General features: G+C 39.4%; 1 protein-coding gene across 5 annotated transcripts in view; it reads left to right on the top strand.

Moving 5' to 3' along the window:
- The window catches only part of KIF13A (kinesin family member 13A), a 193,908-nt gene extending 180,265 nt beyond the window's left edge, over nucleotides 1-13,643 (top strand). For 2 of the 5 annotated variants that reach the window (XM_067537604.1, XM_067537606.1), the window contains 5 exons: nucleotides 389-500; nucleotides 1,574-1,725; nucleotides 2,288-2,392; nucleotides 6,869-7,970; nucleotides 11,417-13,642. In XM_067537604.1, coding sequence (XP_067393705.1) covers nucleotides 389-500; nucleotides 1,574-1,725; nucleotides 2,288-2,392; nucleotides 6,869-7,970; nucleotides 11,417-11,697 — 1,752 coding nt within the window. In that variant the 3' untranslated portion in view covers nucleotides 11,698-13,642. Of the gene's footprint in view, nucleotides 1-364; nucleotides 503-1,573; nucleotides 1,726-2,287; nucleotides 2,393-6,868; nucleotides 7,971-11,416 lie in introns of those variants that run through there. The other 3 variants (XM_067537607.1, XM_067537608.1, XM_067537609.1) reach the window with 3 other exon arrangements.
- The last annotated feature ends 3,752 nt before the right edge of the window (nucleotides 13,644-17,395 follow it).

Raw genomic sequence — 17,395 nt, forward strand, 5'->3', positions numbered from 1 at the left:
AATAGTAGTGTAACCATGGCAGTACAGGCTGTACAACCCCCTCTGGGAGCCTGGGTATATACTCCTAGCCTATGTTGTCACAGCTTCATTGCTATTGTTGTTTAAGCTAGTTAGATCAAAGCCAGCATCATTATGTCTACATGTGCTGCAGTCACATCTTTGATTGCACTATAGACATAGCCTTTGTTATTTTAACTCATGTCTCTGACTGTATGTCTGTTGACTAGTAAATGATACTTTGTAACCAGAAAATGTATGCAGTGACACAGTTAAACCAATAACTTTAAAATTGCATAGGTGAGGTAATTAAAAACTTTTGAACTTTGACTTTGCCTATTAATTTCTTCTTTTTTGTCTTGATTAGTGTGCATTTTTTAAAATTCCTTAGGGTTGGTCAGAAAGCCACCTAGATATATCTGACTGTTCTTCCAGTTATCAAGATGTATCATGTTATGGTACTTTACCAAGGGATTCCCCTCGAAGAAATAAAGATGCTAGTGGTGAGTCTTTCAAATAGTGTGTGTGTGTGTGTGTGTGTGTGTGTGTGTGTGTGTGTGTGTGTGTGTGTGTGTGTGTGTGTGTGTGTGTGTGTGTGTGTGTGTGTGTGTGTGTGTGTGTGTAAATTCCTCTTAGGAGAAAAAGCAAAATATTGCAATAATAGATTGAAAATAAAATGCAGGGTTGAACGTGCATGTGTTATGCCCAGAGCTGATACTCTGGAAGAGAACCTGCTTAGTGAAGAGCCCAACTCAGACAATATGGAAAAAGGGGAAGAGACATCCAAGAAGGAAGAGAGAGGAGACAGGTGTGTTGAAGTTAAAGAACAAGGAGAAAAGAAAATAAGTGAGAAACAAAACAAGGAGGGTAGAGAAAAACAAAAGGGGCTTCTGTATTGTTTTGGGTATTTAAAAAATATTTGTTACCATGGCATGGATTATATGGGAAGGGATCTCTTCAAAACTAACACTGACTCCATAGATGTCTTGGTTGCTTGCTTTCTGTGTGTCAGTGGGCTTATTCCATCAACAATTTGTTTGCTTTGGACCATATTGTAACAAGCCTTTGTTAATGGAGAGTGCGGGTCTGGATTCCATGGGCAGCACAAGCAGGGCTGAGGCTACACATGCTCATAGGCTCCTTTTTTAAATTCTCTTTGGGTCTTCCTTGAGTCTGTCACATAGTGTGTGAATGCAGGCTTCATTCCAGTGCAGAGCAGCATCAGGGGACCACACGTCCCCTGCTGAGACAGGAGCAAAGATCTGGTAATTGTGATTTCAAGGACAGTGTGTCTCTCTTGTGACTGAGGAGGAAAGAAAAAGTGGGGGAGCTTCTGCAGCAGCCTAGAGGGAGAAGCCTGTACCATCTGTGCAGTCCTATGCACAAAGCTGTTCCTTAAGGAGGAACAATCCCTCCCCCATGAAGCTCTGTGCCGCCCCCTACATGGGTCAGTAACCACAAACCTTCCTAATATGCTGTTTGACCTTTTCTGATTATAGGTTATTCTCTCTGCACTCAAGAAGATAGTGCAATAGCTACACAAAACTGAACTACTATGTTTTTGCTCTCCCCTTAGGTTGTATGTCAGAGAATCCACATGCCTTAATGGCCAGCCCATTTAAAGCATTTTCTCCTCAGCCACCAAAGTTTTTCAAACCCTTAATGCCTGTAAAAGAAGAGCACAAAAGAAAGAGCCCTCTCGAAACCCGACCTCTGCTTAGCCAAGAGGTAATTTTTTTTTTGAGTAAAACAAAACTCTTAATCTTCCTTTATTTATGAGTAAAGAGTAACTTGCTATACCTAGTAAATGGTTTGTAACATGTATCCATAGTGTGAAAGCTCTGTGATACTGTGTTGGTAATAATTGTGTGTGCTTCAAGTATTGCTCTCTTTCATTGGAATTTGGCCAGTTTCACTTTTTTTGGTAAGTATTTTTGTATGGAGTGAAATGGTTCTTTTTTTCCATAATAATGATATTCATTTTTTCTTTGATTAAAACGTTTGTCCTTTGAATATTTTTTTCTCATAAAACAGTGGCAGTATTGTTCAAAAGTGGTGTTTTTAGGATAGTCGTAACGGACACCTTTATTTCTAACCTAAAACACCATTCAGAAGAATGCCCGAATTTCTATAACTGTATGAACTTGAACTATGGTACCGTATGTGGCCTGCCTATGTATGTCACTTTAGTAAGATGTCCTCATTTCTTTCTAACTTGCATGGGTATAATACTGTATTCAGCTGTCAGTGTCTTCTTTGTGTGATGTGTTGTGTGTCTTAACATTCACAGAGCATGCCTTCACCTCAGGTACATAACGCTGGCTGTGTTGTGCCCTCAGGAAGTAAAGCCAGCAACATGCCAGTAGAAAACAATAGCATACATGAAGAGAAGATTGTAAGTTTGTATCAGTTTCTGTCATAATGCCTGGTGGTGGGTTTAAGGCCCTTTCACGGGCAGTTATGCTACAGCTGCAGTGGGGGGAAGTTGATATGCATTTGGTGTTTTTAGTTTTAAACTGGCTATTATAATGTATGGTTGCTAATTTGTGACTATAGTCTATAATTTGCAATAAATCAATTGATTCTTTAATCCCTCATGCATAACCTATCAGGGGAAAAATCAGTTTTAAGGGTTGCAATGTGCCAATGGTAAAATAGATGAAAGGTACTTTTAGCAAACCATGTTGAAATCTTTCTGATGTACCTGTGTACATTACCCAGATTTTGTGACTATACATCAGAGTAAATGGAATGATGATACCATTTGGTGTAAGTAACCTTGCATTTAGTTGAGGGCACACTTTGAAAGCTTCAAGTTGCCTGATGTTGAAGTGCTGTGGCTAAAATAAGATTGCAGCTCTTAATTAACAGGCAACCTGCCTTCATCATAGTGTAGATTGCATAAATTGTTTATTTTTCAGTTACCTGGTTAAATTTTTAAATGCTTCCCCCACTAGCACGGCTTTTATGAAAGGTGTTTCAGCATTTCTTTTGTATGGTAGATAGGGCTGTAGGGCTTGGCTGTTAACACATGCCTCAGTCTGAAACTTGCCATGCATATTCAAAACCTGAAAACTCTTTGGTGGGGGGTTAACATTCTTGTAGACCTCTGAGCATGTGCTGCCAAAAATTCTTCCCCTTCTGTAGGTTCTTGCATTCCTACTGTATAGCTCTAGAATGGCTTGTCTTGTCTGGATGGGTTTTTTTAATGAAATTTTATAGACTTTGTTTTTTGGTATTTACATTTGAAAAATGGCAGTTATTCATGGGCAGTAACTAATTTTTTTTCTTTTGCATCATGTTACAGTTCCATAGCATAATGTGTGTCAGTGATCAGCACATGTGAACTAGCCTTTCTACGGCAAATTATGTAGTGGTTCATATTCAACTAGATAAGTTGTCAGCAAACATACTGCATTTGATAGGAAAATCATATTTTCCTTTAATGTTTTGAAAACAACCTTATTTTTGTCCCTTTGGGTGGTATACGTTATTTGCAAGGTCTTTCACTGTATGATCACACAACTGTAGACAATATGACGTGCAATTCAGCTATTATGAACTGTATTGTTTTCTATAACCTAGATGCCCATAGAGTATGAAGAAAAAAATGTTACGTTTTTAAAATAATTCTCTAGTAAGACTATAAATAAATTGAACTGTGTACTAATGATATATTTAAACTGCACTTTCTTCCATTTTTAAATGTACACATGTAACATTTTGCATTATTGCCTATACAGTATGATGTGTGACCATGTAAGGAAAGAATATTATACATATGTGTAAGGAAGCTGAGTAAAAGATGCTGTTGAAATTTTAGCTATGAAGTGCTTAATAAATTTCTTCTCAAGGAAAGAACATTAACAGGAAAAATATTAAATAAAAAGTGTAGGAGGGGGAATGTAAGCAGAGCTACTGAAAAAAGTTTCATAGAAGATGAAATATCAGATAATCTGTGATGCACAAAACAGACATTATTTTACATTCTGTGCTTATACCTTGGAATGGTATTATCCAACATTGTCCAGGCCCAACTTTGCTTAGAGTATAAGAAGTGACAACTTCTCAACCCATGGAAGGGTAGTTTTTGTAGTTTTATATATTTAAGGCTTGGAGTGAAATCCTGGTCTCACTGAAGTCCGTAAGAATTTTGCTACTGACTTCAGTGAGGTCAGGATTTCATCCCTGAAGAACAAAAGCAGAAATCAGTCCTATATCTCTCACATGACACTGTGTAGCACTGCCACTAACCTCCAGACAAGACATCAATAATAAAATATTTAAAAATAAAATCCTCATTTAAATGTATACATATGAAATCATTAAGAGTAGCTAATGCTATCACAAAGAAATAAGCAATAACCTGACCAAATACTAACAGAGCTGAAGTCTGCTTAGCTTTTACAGTCAGCTCAGGCATACCCAGATCAGTAGGATCCCCTGCCTTAAAACATTCATTCAAACATTTTCCTCATCAGAGAGAACTTAATATGACTTGCAGAATTTATTCAACCCAGGATGCAGTTCTCTACTGGCAATAACATTATTTGAGTTACTCATACAATTAGTTTTCTATATGTATTGAGTACAGCATAGGTGAAGGCTAAAATGTTAAGGAGAGTTGTGCTACAGAAAAGGGTCATGGTGAACAATGTTCATCACAAATAAGAATCAAACCATTTAGGAAGTCTCTCAAAACTCGCTGTGAAAACTCTTGTGCATGAGAGAGACCACGTAATCAAATATATGTAAGTGTAGTCTTTCAAATATCTGCACTTGAGGACATTTTAGAGAATTGCATCTTTATGAAATTAACAAAGTAAACAAATTGATTGCTCTGTATGCTTTTTCTAAAGTTCCACAGCTTTATTTTAAAATGTATTTCAAACAGGCCATAGGTGGCATTAGTACTAGATACTACAAGTACCATGTTTAGTACTGGGCACTGTAAAAATACCTAAGGTAAATATATTGTTTTAAAATAAAGCTTTTTTCTGAGTTCTTAGAGTGCAAAAAAACAAACAAACCTTGAGTGTGTAAGTGAAAACTGAAGGAAAGGTAAGATGGTCTATTTTGTTCATGGCACCTGAGTAGGATTAAGGAAGACTCAGGTTTTCTTTCTAGCTGTACCACAGGCTTCCTATATTACTGTTGGCAAGTCACTCTAATTTCTGTGCCTCATTTTTGCCATTTTAAAAATGGATTTAATAATATTTCCCTGCCTCACATCAGCATGGAGGATAAAGTCATTAATGTTTGAAACATTTGGATAATATGGTGATGATTAGAGTGAGAAAATCCAATTAGTAAACATAAAATAATTAAAAAGCAAACATTTTGACCCAGGTTCTCGCCTGTGTTGAATCTGCTTGAGGCAGGAGATGGTAGATCAGGGAGCTAGTCACAGATCACTGTTGTAGCCCTGCCATAAATTAGAACATCTTAGGAGCACGTGCTTAAGTTTTTGGCTGGATCAAGGCATCATTTCAGGACTCTTTGTGTATACCTTAACTATGTAACTGAGGAAGTCTGTTGTGTAAAGATGACAAATTATGCAGGTAGAGGGTACCCTTTTAGATATTTAAATTGGACTTAGTGTAGTAGAAGAGGTACTGTAGGAACATTGTTATATATCTCATTACAAAATGCAAAAGAGTGCTCTTTATGCAATGTGAATCTCTAAAATGTCAATATTCTGCAGTTAGAGAAATGTATGTAATACTCCATGAGGAGTACTGCTTATGTCCTGCAGTGCCAGACCACCACCATTACGGTAGATATTGTTATGTGCTGAAACAAATGTGTTAATTTAAAAAAAAACTGTATTTCTAAAATTCAAACTGAAGTCCTATGTTTCGTGGTAACTGACCCATGCTTTTCTCTGTCAAAATAGCACTTGAATAAAAAGTTACGCATTGGCACTTAAGACAAATATAGTACAACAGTTAAAAATGTATGTTGGCATGCTTTTTTTCTTTTTGTGATGAAGATGTATGGCTGACTTTGGAATTATGGAAGTATCTTAAATATTTTACTATTTCTGCTTTGAAATTCTTTTAAACTCAAATACTTTGAATTTTTCTGAATTTTCTCCCCCCTGACAGTTTACTTTAATATTTTGAGAATGTAAGCATTTTTATATGAGGGAGGGGGTGATAGAAAGTGGGTTCTAAAAATGTTCCAGCAAGTATGTTAAGATGCACTCCAGGAATTATACTATGTTCTAGTGGTGTCCAAGTAGCAAATGAGTGTGATACAAGCTGGTCTGCTGTGGATTTACACCCTGGCTGCTGCATGCTAACTCACCATGTAGACAAATCCTAAGATACTGTTTTAAAGTTTTTGTTTGTGATGAAGTTATCGTAAAAAGTTTGCTCTCTGAAATTAATGCATGTATAATTGGTCTATATCATGAAAAGAACTGCAGCATATTATATGGTTTCCAGAAATGGAATTTGAAAAAAACCTGTTTTGTACTCAATAAGTGACTCGATTAGAACACGACTCAGTAATACTTGTTTGCTCTATTTACTGGACATATAAATTCAGAGAGAAAAATATTTTGGACACTTTATGAATTTCATTAAAATGAGCAGCTTAGAAAATATTGACAGGGCGGTATTTTCAGTGGCTTCTTTTTCTCTGTTAGTTAGGCATTAATTGCTGTTCAGAGATGACTCATTTTTCTTTAAAGGATGTAAAATTATTTTTCTTCGTTCTTTTGATATTTAGAAGACAAATTGATTTGGAATAGGAATAAGCTGTGGTATAGTACTTAAAAAATCAGTGAAGAGAATTTTTTTTTAAACTTTAATCTAGAAAATATTTCATAAAGAGATAATCCCATGTTGCTGTCTAATTTTTGCAGGACTCTGAGGAAGAGGACCATGAGTTGGAGGCCATTAATAAGAAGCTGATAAGCTCACAGGGTTTTCATAATTTTCGGCCTTATATACCTGAGGAGTTTGCTGATTTCAGTGTTTACAATGCTAGCCTGGAGAACAGAGAATGGTTTTCAGCTAAAACAGACTACATGAATTCTCGTGTCCTTGAGAAAGAGGTATCCCGCAGCCCCACCACTAGCAGTATTACTAGTGGCTACTTTTCGCACAGTGCCTCTAATGCTACTCTCTCTGACATGCTTGTTCCCTGTAGTGATAGCACAGACCAGCTAGCCAATCAGATGAAGGATTTGGACTCCAGTGACCAGTCAGGACCATGTCTTGCACATGATTTGAGATCTTTGAACAAGGAATTTCCAGAAAGGGGCTTAGCTAAAGATAAGATACACATGTCATCACTCAAAGAAAACAGTGCCTTAGCAAAAGAGATTCCGCCATCCCAAAATACCACTGACAAAACCTCTGAGATGTTACATAGAACTGGCTCTTGTTCAGGATTAGATTTCACAACTAGCAAAAACATGAGAGACACAATTGAATTTTCATCACGGGAAGCAATAATTGAGCATATTTCAGATGTTCTTGAAGATCATTCATTTACTGAGTTCATGGGTGTTGAAGATGGGAAGAACTTTGACCAATCTGTAGATCCACAGTTATGTTCTACTGCTTCCTCTAAAGGAGGGAAAGACATACCAACTGCTGGGGTGGACAGTGCCTCAGATTTATCACAAAACACTCACAAAGAGGGCATTCACGTAGGCCAGCTGGAATCTGGGGCCATGGATTACCAGCCGTCAAATGCCATCGAAAGCCCTCTTTTCCCTGTCTTAGTAAAAGAGATGTACCCTGATTCTTCCCTTAATGATTTTATTACAAAGAACCATTTAGATGTTTCTGACTCTGAAAATGCTGCTTCTGAAGACCAAGCCCACGTTTTGCCTAGCTGGGTGGCAGTGGGAGAACAAGTATGTGTCGGAAATAATAAGACAGGCACAGTGAGATACATTGGACCAGTGGATTTTTCAGCTGGAATCTGGGTTGGAGTTGAACTAAGCATTCAGTTGGGTAAGTAGCCACAGATAACGTACTGTAGGTTATGAATGCAATCATATGACATAATGTATGGTTACACTGTATACTCGCACACTGTTGTGTTGGAAAATACCAAACCAATCAGGAAATAGAGGTATTTTATATACTCACCCTTCTTTAGTGTAGTATTTTTCTATTTAAGTTTATAGTTTTTTGAAGGGTTAATTTTTAAATGTTTTTGTTTTTACAATTGTTTTAAACAAAGAACTATGTTCTACTTGCTTTATGCAAAGTGTTTTCATACCTCAGGTCATATAGCTGCCGTTGGTTCCCCTTTGTTCCCATTCTTTGTAGTTGGGCAGGGAGGAGAGTTAAGGTAATTTAAACCTTTTAAAACCATCAGCATTTAAAACTACCTTGTGTTGCCAATTCAACATTCACCTCCAATGGCTATAGGAAGCAGCAGCTGAGGAGTTCAAATGTTTGTTTCAGCTACTGCCTATTGTCTTTGCTAGAGATCTCTTTAATGTTTTTCCCATGAAAAACTTTTCTTTACCTTGATTTTACCAGTACATCTTTCATTTTGATGAGAACATTGAAGCAAAAAGGGAACCAATGCCATTTGAGTGTAAAAGCTCTTTCTTCTTCAAGTGCTTGCTCATGTCCATTCCATTACAGGTGTGTGCACGCCTCTGTGCATGGTTACTGGAACTTTTTTCCCCTTTAGCAGATCCCATAGGGCCAGCTCCAGATCCCCCTGGAGCCCCGTGCACATGCCACGGCATATGAGGTGCCGCCGGCCCTACGCCCCCCTCAGTTCCTTCTTTCCGCCTGTGACGGTTACTGGAACTGCCTGTGCTTGCATCGCAAGTGCTTAATTCCCCTTGTTTTGAACTTTAAGCGTGGTTGTTTGCATTAATTAATCAGTTAGCTTAAGTAACTGTTGTTAGTGATAGTTAGATACTTAGGGTAGTCCTGGCTGGGACTTTGCCAGTAGCAGGTTGTGCCCTGGTCACCGGGCTTCAAGCCATGTGCCTCTTGCGGGAAGGCTTTCTCACTAAGTGTCCCCCACAACAGCTGCCTGGAGTGCTTGGGGGAAGCCCATCGTAAGGAGAAGGGCAAGAATCTGCCAGGCTTTCAAACCTCGGACTCACCACATCCCCTGTGCAGAAGAAGAGATGGAAGCAGCACTCAGAGTGCGGCCACTCCCCCAAACCATCTAAGCAGGCGGGGTCAAGCACCAAACTGCACCAAAGTCGGACCACGGAGACCCGCTCGCAGGAGCCAGTGTCTCCAGCCAGGGAGCCACCTCCAACTCCTGGGAGTGGGGGGAGCCCCTTGGCACAGTCGACACCAGAGGCCTTTCAGGCGGCAAGAGCCTTGCTGGCCTTGCCTATGCTGCCTCCGGCCCAACCTCCACCGAGAGGGAAGAGACCGATATCACGGGAAGCCCACTTTGGGACCCCCTGAATAGCTCATGAGATCCTCGGTACGGGGAGGAAGATCTCCGGCAGGCTGGTCGCCTAGGGTGGAGCAGTGCCGCTCCCCTAGAAGTCATTCCAGGTCGCGGTCGCTGGACCGACCTGCATCGAGGCGGGGAGCGAAGTCACCTTCCCAACGCCAGTCTCAATCCCTGGCACCGGGAAAAGTCCACCCCAGGAGGCAGCACTGATTGCGGTTGCCCGCGGGGCGCCATTCCCCAAATGGAACTTGCCACTCCCACTCTCCGGCACTGAGGAGTTCGCCGGCACCGAGGCAGCGCCGAACCCGGACACCAGAGACTGATTCGGCACTGAGGAGTTCGCCTGCACCGAGGCAGCGCCGGACCTGGTCACCAGAGTTTGACTCGGTACTGAGAGGCAAGCAGTGCCGCAAGTTATCGGTACCAAGATGACGCTCCAGACGACCCAGCTTGTTGGAGCATGATTCCGCGCACCAGACCAGCCACGGCACCGATGTCAAACCTTGTCGTCAAGGTCATTGAAAGGGGTGGAGAGGCTCTATCTGCAGGTCCGTGACCCGTGCCCCCTTGGGATCTCAACCTGGTCCTCTCATGACTCATGGGGCCCCCCTTTGAACCCATGACTTCATGCCCTCTGCTCCTGCTTTCCTGGAAAGTGGCCTTCCTGGTGACCATTACCTCGGCAAGGAGGGTCCCTGAGATTAGGGCGCTGACCTTGAACCCCCACCATACTGTGTTCTATAAAAATAAGATTCAGTTGAGGATGCATCCAGCCTTCCTGCCCAAGGTGGTTTCCCAATTTCATTATAACCAAGATATTTTCCTCCGTGTTTTTTCCCCCAAACCACACGGTTTGGGGGAGAGAAGGTGGCACTCGCTAGACGTAAGACAGGCCCTGGCTTTCTACATTGAGCACACGAGACCATTCCAGTGATCGACGCAGCTCTTCATCGCAGGGGCCAACTGGATGAAAGGCTCACCTGTCTCCGTCCAGCGCATCTCCTCTTGGATAACTTCCTTCATCAAGTTCTTCTATGAGCAGGCAACGGTGCTGCTTCCGGGAACCATCACAGCGCACTCAACCAGAGCTCAAACCTCGTCCACTGCCTTCCTAGCAAGAATGCCTGTGCAGGTCATCTGCAGAGTAGCCACGTGGTCGTCAGAACATATCTTCACATCCCACTATGCCCACTCACGTCCCACTATGTCCAGCAGGCGTGGGAAGATGCGGGTTTTGGCGGAGCAGTGCTGCAGGCAGCGCAGCTGTACCTCCGGCCCACCTCCAAGATATTGCTTTTTAGTCACCTATAATGGAATGGACATGAGCAAGCACTCGAAAAAGAAAAAAGGATTATTTACTAGTAACTGCTGTTCTTCGAGATGTGTTGCTCATGTCCATTCCATGACCCATTCCCCCGTCCCCGCTGCCGGAGTCGACGGAAAGAAGAGACTGAGGGGGCATAGGGCCTCATACACTGCAGCATGTGCGCGGGGCCCCAAGGGGCGCCGGAGCCAGTCCTACGGGATCTGCTTAGGGGAAAAAAGTTCCTGTAACCATGCATGGAGGCGTGCACACACCTATAATGGAATAGACATGAAGACATGCTTGCAGAACAGCAGTTACTGGTAAGTAATCCTGTTTTACCAAAAGCACCTACAGACTTTCGGAGTTAAAGTTTTTTAGAAAAACTAAGAAGCATGATTTTGGATTGGTGTTGGAATCGTTTCAGAGAACAAACTGAATTTTTGTTTTTTAAATATTCGATTCTGTTGTTGAAACAGCTGCTTTTGTAAAGGGAATAAATTTTGAACCTTAACTCTTAGCTAGCACAGTAATAATGTGGGGAGTTGTCATTGCTCAGAATGCTTCACCACTTATGTGTTATGTACTTCTGCTCCCATCACTAAGAGCTTTAAGCTTGAATACTAAGAATATTTAAGGATAATCACATATACATACTGTAACTGCACATGAAAACTGCCGAAAATTAATGCCATATATTTATTTTCATTTAAGGGAAACATGATGGAACTGTAAAAGGTAGAGAGTACTTCCACTGCAAGCCACGACATGGTTTGTTTGTTCGTCCCGAGCGCCTCAGTAAAGCACCAGCTTCAACAAAGAGATGCAGTAGCACTTCACAATCTCAGGCATCCTCAAGTTTAGAGAAGCGACAAAGTTCTGTACTTCAAGGCTCATCTTCTAAAGCAGGAGAACCACCCTTCTGTCAGTCAGGAGATGCAGCAGCTTCTGTTTTTTCTAGGAAACAAGAGAACAGGAAGTCTTGGATCAACTAAGCCGTAGTATTTTTGCACTTGCTACACACGTCACAGTGTAGAAACCTTTATGGATTTTAAAAGTCGTTGTACAGTTTTCATCTGTCCATATTGAATGTGCACTCTGTAGAGTCATGGACTTAATTCTCTAATTTTTTATAAATAATATATATATTATATATATATTAATGTGTATCTATAGTTAGTCTGCCAGTAAGCAGATATGGCTGCACACTAAAATACTGTTAAAGCTGATTTGTAGATACTTGTGAGGTACTGGACTATTTGTTACGCAACAACTTGGGAGATATATTTTAAACAAACAAAAAAAAAAAAGAAAATATTTTATTTTGGGGGAAAAGGATGTAAATCCATATTTGAAAAAAGCTACAGTATGCTGTTCTTAATTACCAAAGAACTTGTATTAGACTGACACATTTGCTGTTTATATCTTGTTTTTATTGTAAACGTTTGTTTTAACTAATAGCTTGGTGCCATGTTTCCTTTAGTCACTGGGCACCATGCTGCCTTATGTCCTGTGTTTAAGTACACTGAAATCTGACTGCTTCATTTTTTTTGTCTTCCTAGAGGCCTGCCACTGTGGTGACTTGGCATTGTATTGAAAATACTAACAGTGCCTGAGGCTGTACGTTTGGGAATTCATATGCTAACCCAAGCCAGGCAGTTTGATTGCAGAAACAGTATTACTGCAAGGAAGTGAGGACAACATTTCTTTTAAAAATGGCTTTTAGGCAAATGGGGAAACAAAGCAGCAGTAATGGATCACGACTACAAACCTTGCACTGTTATTTGTTGGTTATGATCAAGCGAAAATGGAACATTCTAAAGTAATTTTAATCTGTAAAGTCTATTTTAATAATGGAAATGATGGAGGGATTTATGTACAGTGCTTGAGAGTTCTTGAGAAAGCTGTTCCACCTGTAGATATTGTAGATGCCTGTACAATGTCCTGGATATTTGTCAAGTAACAAATGGTAAAGGTGAGTGAAATGAATGGCCTATTGTACCTGTTTTTCTTTATTTCTTAGCAAAGTGAATGAGTGAGATACCTGGGACCTTACTGAAAAGCTGCTGTTATTCCTTTGATTTTGTGTATATTAAGCTGAGTCTAGTGTTTTACTATTTACTGTAAAGAACTGTAATTTATATTGTTTCTGCCATACTGTATTTAATTGGTACAGATCTTTTGTGTTTTAGAATACAGACTGTTTATTTCAGATTTTTAAAAAAGATTGTTTTGCTTGTATTTGACTTTAATATGGTATTTAAGGATTCATTATAAAAAATTAGGTTTAATGAGTTTTAGTTCACAGCTTTGGTGCTCTAATGGGATATATTTTCTATACCTCTTGATACATATACATGCTAAAAGGAGACTATACCTTTTAGGAACAGAAGAGTGGACAGTATTAATCACTGATACCATTGACTGGCTCATGTAATATAGGTTTCAGCGATGACAGAATACAATGCATCTGGCTGTGCCCAAATGTATGATTTGCTTTTTGGGAAAGAACATATTTAGAGCAACAGTTCATAGTTTCAGTATCCACCCAGAACTGATCAAGTGTCAGTGATATCCCTACTGGAAGAAATTACCATGAGGATTGTAACTGAAGAATTCCTTTGTGCAAAAGTATTTTTTCAAGGACAATACGTGGTCCTAGAGAACATACCCAAATATTTATACCAAAACACTGTTTTAATTCTAAATTGAGGATATAGGTTAACAACTTTTTAAAAGGGTTTTTCTAAAAAAGTTACAGTATTTGTCCCAAACACTGTAAACTGTAGTATTTTGGATCATTTGAGGACTAATGTGGACGTTATCTTATGGAACAGATACAGTGTTATTGGTTTAAAATGGTGGTGTTTAAACATGTACACATATATTTAATTTATTCTAGGCATTCATTAAGACAAAATATGCATTTACTGGAGATATTTTTGGGATAGGTTTGCTTGTGTTAATATGCAGCCTATAAAAATATTGCACAAAAATAACAAACCAGTCAACCCCATCTGAATGCTATACATTTATTCAATAATTATTTATACAATCGTGGTCTCTGTACTTACTGAAACTCCTGTGTTTCTGCTAAGCCTCTATGTTTCATCGATTCCAACACCAGAAGGGACTATTCTAATCTGACCACCTCGATAACAAAATTCATTTTGAATGAGAGCATATCTTTTTTTTTTTTTTTTTTTAAACCCATCTTGATTTAAAAATTGCCAGTGATGGAGAATCCAACACAACCCTGGGAGATTGTTCCAGTAATTAACTACCTTCACTGTTAAAAAATTATGCCTTATTTCCAGTTTGAATTGTCTAGCTTCAACTTATACTCCTTGGAGCTTTTTATAACTCACGTTAACGTGTCCTTCACCAAAATAGGATAAATGGAGAGAAGTGTTATCCAGTGGTCAGATCAGGGAAATAAGTCAGGCCTCATATTTTATTCCAAATTATTTAACCTTTCTATGCCTCATTTTCCCCATCTGTAAAGTTAGCATAATAGCCAAACTCTCACGTGTTGAGGTTTAATATCTAGCTGGTGAACATCGGAGATTTCAGCAGAAACTTACTATCCAAGCACAAACTATTAACACTAATTACATATGCTATTTTATTCTATCCTGTAATAGAACTCTGAAGATGTTTCCTAACAATTAAGATTTCTTCATTAACATATTTATATAGTACCACCTGTGACCTGCGGTGCCTAGAGTAGCCCAAACTGAAAATACCAAGGTCAGGGCAGGCTGCAAAAAGGAGAGCAGAATCTCCCAAAACTGGTGGTTAACACTGTGGTTAGATTTACCAACTAGTCACAGACTGTGCTTCTGATCCCCCATACTGGTTAGCAAGAAGCTAAAAAAGAAATCACACAGCTCTTTTTATTGCACTCTCATCTCGGGCTCCTAATCAGCAAACAAGTCCAGTAAAGTGAAAAGTTACTTAAAATTCTCCACTTTACAAAATATTGTTCTGATCCCTAAAGGATCAGCCCTATTCCTAGATCAATATTAGTTTGGATCTTACTCAAAATACAACACTGCCAGCCAATCCTTTAGTATCTAAAACTGAAGGTTTATTATAACTAAAAGAAACAAACAAAGAGAGTTGTTAAGTGGTGAAACCAATCTGATTCATACATATGACTTCAGTATCCATACGTCAGGTTCATAGCAGCATTGGTGAGTTTGCTGGCTTGTAAAGTTCTTCTGGAACACATCTAAAGCTTGGATGGGTCTGTCAGTCCTTTGTTCATAGCTGTAACTTACTCCAGAGGTCAGAAGCAGGATTGAAGACAAAATGGAGAAGACACAGGTGTTTTTTATATCCTTTGCCATGTGACTTATTCATCCTTTGTCCCAAACACAAGCTCATGGCACATGGGAATGGAAAAGCACTTTGGAGTCCCATCTACAGGCATGTCCCTACATATCCTATTCACTCTTAGGCATAGCCCTTGGCTTCTCTCAAGGGATCAATTGTACAGCTGGTTGCTCTTGATGGGCCATCAAGCAGGCTGGATAGTGCTTATGCTAATCTGTCTGGGAGTGTCACCCAGATGCATAGCACAAATTTGAGATCAATATATATCACATTTATAACTCACAACAAAGACAATATACATAAACAAGCTTATAATATTTAGCGAATCGTAACTTTTCAGATGATACCTTATGTGGTTCATCTGGTATAAGATTCATTGCAGTTTTGTAATATTGGTATCTGTAATAGTCCATGCAGTGTCACAGTACCATCTGCTGCAACACTTTTTAATAAAGTATGCCAAACACAGAACAGAATTATTGCATAAAAAGGCACATATAATACTGAACAATACAGGGCAGACCAAACTCACCTCAATGAGATGATTAATCCAGGTAATATTTTCTAACCTTAATCAAGATTCTTCTAGTATTTAACTAGATCATAAAGGGCTTTATCCTAATTTTTGGTTTTAATGTATTTTTGTTCAACATGTGCATTTTCTAAAGACCTCATAGGATGCTATTGTTTTTATGGCTTTTTCCGTTTATAAATGGTAGCTGTGTTAGGCCAGGTCTACGCTATGGGGACTATAGTGGCATAGGTTTGGCACCATAGCTATGCTGCCATAAACCCATAGTGTAAACAAAGCCTTTGCTCACTGCAGAACACCATCTCCCAAAGCGACAGTAGCTAAGTCAACGGACGCATTCTTCTATCAACCTAGCTGTGTCTACACCAGGGATAAGATTGGTATAGCTATGACAGTCGTGTGCGGGCTTCACACCCAAGTGCTGTACCTATGCCAAACCAACTCTAGGTATACACCAGACCTTACAGTATATAGAGGTGAGTTCTAGGTGCTTCACATGATACCACCTATGTTTTATCTAACATAATGCAGAAATACTCATAGGAATGTAGGGCTGGAAGGGGGCTCAAAAGGTCATCTAGTCCATTTCATCCAATCCTCCACACTGAAACAGGACCACTTATCCTTTTCTGCAGTTTTATTGCCTAGCAAGTTATTCCCTGTTTTGTATTTGTACATTTGATCTTTCCTTCCTAAGTGTAGCATTTTGCACTTGTCTTTACTGAATTTAATGTGTCATAATTTCATTCTTAATTCTGCTCCTTGTGGTTTAAATATTCATTAACAGAAAACTTCATTATAAGTAGGCTAGACAGAATTTGATATTTTTATAACTTTGATGGACAATACTGATGTTTATTTTTAAGCATTTTTTCAATTATCAATTTAAATGTTTACAGTTGTGCAAAATTATGGGGGGGAGGCTGCACCTCCTACACCCTACCCTGGCCATGTCCTTAGGCTAGCGCCACCCTATTCCTAAAGTTAACACATGATGATGCAGGAGGGGGTGATTCCCCTCCCTCCCTTCTTCACCCTACTTAAATGGTGCCTCTGCTCCAGCTCCACTAACACCAACACATTTTGTACACCGTAAGGTGGGATTCAGAAGTTCACAAGCAACATTTTTCTTTCTTTGTCTACCTGTAAAATTTGATTTGATGGAAATATTTTTCATTGATTTGTGTGTGTGTGTACAGTGTCAACATGTACTTTTTAAAAATATAAGCCTTCCAGACCTACTTGTAAGGTTGCTATCAAAGACAAAATATGAAATACCAGTGGAACCAAGTAAAAATAACCCAAATATTGAGTGAGATGGAAATGGTTAGTTTTCTTTTAAAAATAAGACCCAATGTGTGTAAGCGTACCACTAAACAGAATTTTCCACTTAGCAACAGCCAAACAACCTTGATGGCAATGGATGCACATAGAATTGGCACTTCTGAAACCTATAGCCAAGCATCTAATTTTCACATACTGAAAATATACTTTTTTGGTATGTTTTAAACGTGATGTGCAACACTAGTAACATTACTTCAGAGCTTAGGGGATGTTATAAGAGCTGTGCAGGTTCATTCTGAAACAATGAGTTAGTGATGGCCCTTGTCTCTTGCAGTTCCCTAGGGTTTGGGAGCTGGACTGAATAATGTGGGGGAAACTCCATAAGTGAAATCTTAGGGAGTTTTCCTCCTCCAGACTCTCTTGTGGTTTTTGATCTGGCTGTCTGCTTTTAAGCTGTTCGTATGATACTTTAGTGCCTATATGTTAGAAGAATGAGATTGGAAATTAAGTGAAGCTGTGTAGTTCAGATTTTAAATTTC

The sequence above is a fragment of the Emydura macquarii genome, unplaced genomic scaffold (genome assembly GCF_026122565.2).
Source record: "Emydura macquarii macquarii isolate MOO-44397 ecotype Brisbane River unplaced genomic scaffold, CSIRO-AGI_Emac_v2 contig_431, whole genome shotgun sequence".
Taxonomy (NCBI): Eukaryota; Metazoa; Chordata; order Testudines; family Chelidae; genus Emydura; species Emydura macquarii.